The sequence below is a fragment of the Eubalaena glacialis genome, chromosome 1 (assembly GCF_028564815.1).
Source record: "Eubalaena glacialis isolate mEubGla1 chromosome 1, mEubGla1.1.hap2.+ XY, whole genome shotgun sequence".
NCBI classification, from domain to species: Eukaryota; Metazoa; Chordata; class Mammalia; order Artiodactyla; family Balaenidae; genus Eubalaena; species Eubalaena glacialis.
Genome location: NC_083716.1, coordinates 189,496,654 through 189,502,653, shown reverse-complemented (window position 1 = coordinate 189,502,653; position 6,000 = coordinate 189,496,654). Strand labels below are relative to the sequence as shown.

At 34.2% G+C, this 6,000-nt stretch overlaps 1 protein-coding gene across 1 annotated transcript in view; it reads right to left on the bottom strand.

Moving 5' to 3' along the window:
* Positions 1-1,771: 1,771 nt before the first annotated feature.
* Positions 1,772-6,000, bottom strand: part of DNAJC10 (DnaJ heat shock protein family (Hsp40) member C10) — a 69,629-nt gene continuing 65,400 nt past the window's right edge. The window contains exons 23-24 of the mRNA XM_061185622.1: positions 5,391-5,495; positions 1,772-4,253 (exon numbers count right to left, since the gene is read on the bottom strand). Of these exons, the coding sequence (XP_061041605.1) occupies positions 4,242-4,253; positions 5,391-5,495 (117 nt within the window). The 3' untranslated portion in view covers positions 1,772-4,241. The remainder of the gene's footprint in view (positions 4,254-5,390; positions 5,496-6,000) is intronic.

Below are 6,000 nucleotides of genomic sequence, written 5' to 3'. Positions count from 1 at the left end.
TGGGTCCAAGTCTTAAAAGTTGGAGCACCAGCTGTGGGGTCTGAACCTTTTGATCCTTAGGGAGAAACTGGTAGTCCTGAGTTCCCTCTTGGTCGTGTCATTGTGCCAGGTGGGGTTTATGGTGAGATAGTGTCTCAGCCTCTCCTACCCATTCCAGTGTGGGTTTTTTCTCATTCACCTGATGTGTAAGAGTTGCTCAGCTAGATTCTAGATTTCTTTCAGAGGGAATTGTTCTGTATGCAGCTGTATATTCAATTTGTCCATGGGAGGAGGTGAGTTTGGGAGTCATCTTGTACTGGAACCTATTATTTAAAAAAAAATATTTTACCTCCTGAAGATGTTTGGAATAGCAGTAGTTTAATGAAGAATTGTCTATCACTTGTTAGACCAGAGGGCAGACTGATGAATATAACACATTTCTGGGTTTTCCTCTTTCCTACTGTGTCTGGTCATGAGGACCAATCTCAGGTACTGTTAAGTGTATGGTTTGTCTCAGGAGCCCTTGATGGACCAAGTTTCTCCACATGCTGGGACCCTTCTGTTGGACCTTTTTCTACTGATCTATTTTACTTACCCACTTTTGAATCTTAAGCAAACCCTAATTTAGAGCAGCACAGACCTTTTCGCACATGATTACTAATTTTCAGGACATCAGGCTACTAAATAATTCACTCAAGTGACAAGATAATGCAATCAAGTGGTCAAGATACCACATTCCTGGATTTAATATTGATATGGGACAGTTTGGCATCAGCCTCTATCTGTTATTCTTGTTAGTTTCTGCTCACAAAATATATCCAGCCGCTAACAAGGGGATTGGGTGACAGTACAGTTGACCCTTGAACAATGTGTGGGTTAGGGTTGCCAACCCCCAGCACAGTCAAAAACTCATGTGTAACTTTAGAGTTGGCCCTATGTATCTGAAATTCTGCATCCATGGGTTCAACCAACCACGGATCATGTAGTACTGCAGAACCTATTCATTGAAAAAAAATCTTCATGTAAGTGAAACTGCACAGTTCAAACCTGTGGGTCATTTGTACAAGAACCTAAATGCAAATCTAGTGTTAAATAAAAAAAAAAAAAAAGACTCAAGCCAGTAAATCAATCACTAACATCTTTATATATGATCAGTAATACATTTATACTTAGCTTGGCGGTTGACCTAAATTTTCTTATTACTCTTACTAAAAACAAGATTATTCACCAGAAGAATTTGGGTACATTTATTTATTTTATTTTTGGCTGCGCAGCATGGCTTCTGGGGGTCTTAGTTCCCCGACCAGGGATTGACCCTGGGCCATGGTAGTGAAAGCGCCTAGTCCTAACCATAGGACCACCAGGGAACTCCCGTTGGGCACATTTAAAGTTTTGGTTTATATAAAGTGGTATACTACCAGAAAGGTTATTTCCTTCTCATCTTCAGAATCAATTTTATCCTGCAAGTATCATTACAGAAAATTTTAAATGCATTTTGTTAATTTAAACTTTGTACTATTTCTTAAACAGTCATGATGGACTGAATATGAGACATTTGAGTTTGTTGGTAGACCTAAGAAATTAGACTATTACACAAAAATTGTTTAAATGGATTAAAAACACTACCTCTTCATTAAAAACTTTCTTATATAAGTATCTTTGTAAAATGTGTCCCATAGGAAACAACATAGTAATGCTTTTCTAATAACTGTACACGTCAAAGAAAATTCCTGCTTTGAATACTATTAGAAAACAAGGACAAATTTAAAGAAAACCTTTAAAATATTAAAAGTTATTTTGAAATATTTTATTTTAAAATCTTAATCATATCCTTAAAATGAAAAAGATATGAAAGACATTAAATAAAATTTGGGAAACTAGAACAGGCAAGCATCATTAATGCCCCAAACGCACATTCCCAACAGTTTCACATAACCACATTAAACATCTAATTTTCAAGTCTAGCTGCCTGATAGAATGCACTCTGGTCTGTGAGAAATGGTGCTGTGTTACCCAAGGCTAGCTGCACACAAAAATGGTGTTGTTGAGAAAAATGCCATGTTTTACTTGGCACTCTAGAGGTGCTCTACTGCACTAATGTGGTCATTAGAACCTTTAATCCTGTCAGCAGTTTTTAAATACCCAATGATACTGACATGATTGCAGAAAATTCTGATGCATGTTACTTTTATGCTATGTGTTACTTAACATGTCTCCCAGGTTGTCCTGGCTTTTGAGCTGATTCTACAGGCACATACCTAGGCCCAGTTACAGGATACATAATATTTACTATTTCATTTACTGCCTAAGATATTTCTCAACCAGTAAGTTTGGCATTCTATTTATAGGTAATAGTGCAGGTATCTATAAGCTTGTTTATGGGTCCCATGTCAGAATTGTGAATTTACAGACACTAGGGAGACAGAGACTAAGCCTTGGGTTTAGTTTACTTTTGCACACTTCTCTGTGTCCAGCATAGTGGTACTCTCATAATTGGTACAAGTTCAGTAAATATTTACCAAAACTTCTTCAGGCATTCCATTTTGGAATTCTTGTAGAAACAAGTCAATTTTGAAAATCTTCTAGGCTTTGAAAATTTAATAAATTAAAGGCACTTGCCATTACTGATCATAAGTAAAAAAGGTGGTATAAAATTAAGGTTAGAAGTGGTGACTCTTCTCTATGTGCCCACATGTGTAAAGTGGAATTCAAGATGATAAGAAGTTAAAAGATACACAAGAAACAATATGGGAGAGAATATGAAGAACAGGGTTAGACTTGAAAAATGAAAAAAAAAATAGATTACTTTTTGGATAAATTGCAGTTATAAATTAACCTTTATGAGGAAATTTTGGGGAATGGGGTAAAAACAAAACAAAACAAAACAAAAACAAAATTCTCCCAACATAATAAAGCATGATTCGAATAGGTTTTTGGGAAAACTTAAGTTTTGAAAAAAATCTGTTGACCTCTTTTGATCAATTGGGATTTTTACCATTCCATACACTCTGAATTATAACTAAATAACTACATGTTACAATGTTTTGTTAACGTGCAAGGAAAAAAAATTTGGATTCTTTGAGCCTGAACAATTAAGAAACTAAAAGATCCCATCCTTAAATTTTTATACTTGATTTTCTTACAAAATTAACTTCAGTTGTTACGCCAACATTTATCTGAAAATGGCAGCCTCCAACAGTAAATAATTGGAATAAACACAGCATCATTATGAGCTTTAGGGAAACAAATCTACAAGTTAATTTTTCCTTCTTGAATAATAAAGATTGGACAAGAGTGAAAAACCAAAACCATGAAGGAAAAAAGGCAAATGTAAATAAAGGATATGCATCAAAACAAAGTCCAGAAGTCAAAAACAAATATTAGAAAGATGCTTCAAAAATCAATAACCATCACAGGGAAAACATTATGAAAGCAATTCAGAAAATAAATGAACACATACCTTTAAAATATAGAAATATTTGGGATACTCTACAATGCCCAGTTAATTGCTATAAATATTTTTTCCCCTCAGGTATATATGGATACTATAGAAATCAATAGGATTTGTTTACTTTCTGTTATAAAAATTTTTTCTCATATGTGAAAAATTAAAACCAATTCTTCAACCTTTAGAAAAGGAAAGAAAATGAATCTCTTCACTATAATACAGCATGAAAATAGGGTATCTGTTTATTTTCCCACATTTTGAGTATGTTTTTTAAATGAAATACATGGTCAGATAATTTCAGAGATTTTTTTAGGAGAACAGGTGGCTGAAAACCAAGTTCTCTTTTCAGGCCAGCCACAAAACTTAAACTGATAAAGTACACTTTGTATAACTTAGCATGTACGTAGATCATAGAGCAGGCTCATGTTTGAGCCAGCCAGCCTAAACATCTTTCTGTGGGTCAGCAATCTGTGGCCCACGGGCTGAATGTGGCTTGTGGCCTATTTGTGTATAGCCTTGAGGCTAAGAATGGTTTTTACATTTTTTAAAGGGTTGTAAACAAAATAAAAACAGAGACTATGTGACAAAGAACCATCTATGGTCTACAAAGCCTAAAGTATTTACAATCTGGCCCTTTACAGAAAAAGTCTGCAGACCCTTCATTTATATTAATGTTGTACAGAATTCAAGCAGTGCAATTACAAGTCCAAGATAATGTTCATTTATTCCCATCCAGAACATAGTAACATTCTGAAAAGGTGGCTTCTGACGTCATCTGTCAATTTTTCAATTTTTTTCTTCATTTCCAACATCATTAAAGTTCATCCTACAATAATAATGTAAAAGTGATTGAATTCCTTTCTCTTTCAACATCTAATGTTAAAAAGAAGTTAAAAATAATAAACTGACCTAAGTTTTACCTTTTCAAAAATAATTACTCAATATTCTTATTTAATAGATCAGATGAAGTATACCTCGCCTGTTATAACAATGGAAAAAGGGTATCTCACAATTCTCACCTGCCCATGGCAGATAATACCAATTATAACTTACCACACTTTCAAAGTCATACTTTGATGTGCTCTATAACTTAATTTCAGTTAGCATATTCTACTTTATGACTAATGTTTTCAATTTCAAATGTTTCACTTGAGATAAGTCACAATTTTAAAAATAAAACATCTTGAGAAAACGAACATAGCCAAAATACCAGAAAAACATTTTTGTTCACTGAAACAAAAAAAAAAGTTTCATAACTATCTCTTTTCTATCTTTTAGATTTGGATAAAACATAATTCTTGAGGTAGGTTGTAAAGCTTCCTATACCAGGGTCTGTAGTTCTAATATGGATCTATAAAGCCAGACATCTCTAGCCCTCTTCAGAGGCTGTGCTGTTCTTTCATCTTTTCACCTTATAGGGAAAGAATCCAAGAAACCTCATGTGTGACTGTATTAAATTCCATTCAGAAAGCGCTCTAGCATTTGTAAACTCTTTGGTCTGTTTCTAAATATGTCCTAGAATGATACTGATTTAAAAAAGGAAAACACGAATAGCTCTCTGAAGAATAGCAGGAAAGAGGCTGCAATGCTTCTTGATAGGTTAATAATTCAAGGGTGGGGGGCAAGATGAATACAGGTTTTAATACATCCTGACTATACCAAGAACAAAAGAAAACTTGCTCTCCAAAGTGTTATGAGGCTCAAATCAATGCGTTTACATTTGAACAAATTTTAATAACTTATGACCATAGTCACTATTTTTCTGTTAAATGGTTTTACTTGTCCCAATTTCTAAGCATTTAAGTGTCCAGAGGCTAAATTTGTCATATTTTCCAAAGAAGAAATTTCTAACTACCTTATTAATTTTTGAAGCTTCATTTTACTGTTTATTGATACATATACTATATAGTGAGAATAAATTTAAATACTGTTTGCCAAAGTCAGCTCTAGATTTAGTCCTTACCTTATTTCTCTTTCCATGATTTTGGAGGTTTTCCAATTTTTCATATATTAAGGTAGTAATCTCTTTTGCATCTCTGGAATCTATTTGCTCTCCCCAAGTATTTCTCTAAAATTGAAAACATTCTTCTTATAACCTTTTAAGTATCTAATCAAAACATGACATTTCCATCTAAGAAACTTGATTAAATATTCCTTAAAGTTCCAAGTGTTTAAAACCTCAATTTCTTCAAGGAAATGCTGCTGCAAAAGCAGTTAACCAATAATTTACCTGAAATAAATACTAACAATACTTTTATGGAAACATGTAAATTAATACCTTGATTAAAATGCATTGCTAACTCCAAATGCCTCAAAACATCTAAATTGTTTAAGATGTCCCCAGAGGACTCAAAGCATTCTAATCTAAAGTCATTGGCATAGACAAAACCTTGACCAACTACAACAGTGCAAAGCAATGTGTATTTCCTGGTTCTCATCTGCCCACAGCAGGAAGGTGGCTAAAAAGCAGGGGAGAGGACAGGCCAATACATCCAGGCCCGCTTATTTTGGATCTGGAGCCACCTGTTTCCTTCTTCCTGGTGGGAACTCCAAACTGTATGCTAGGATTCTGT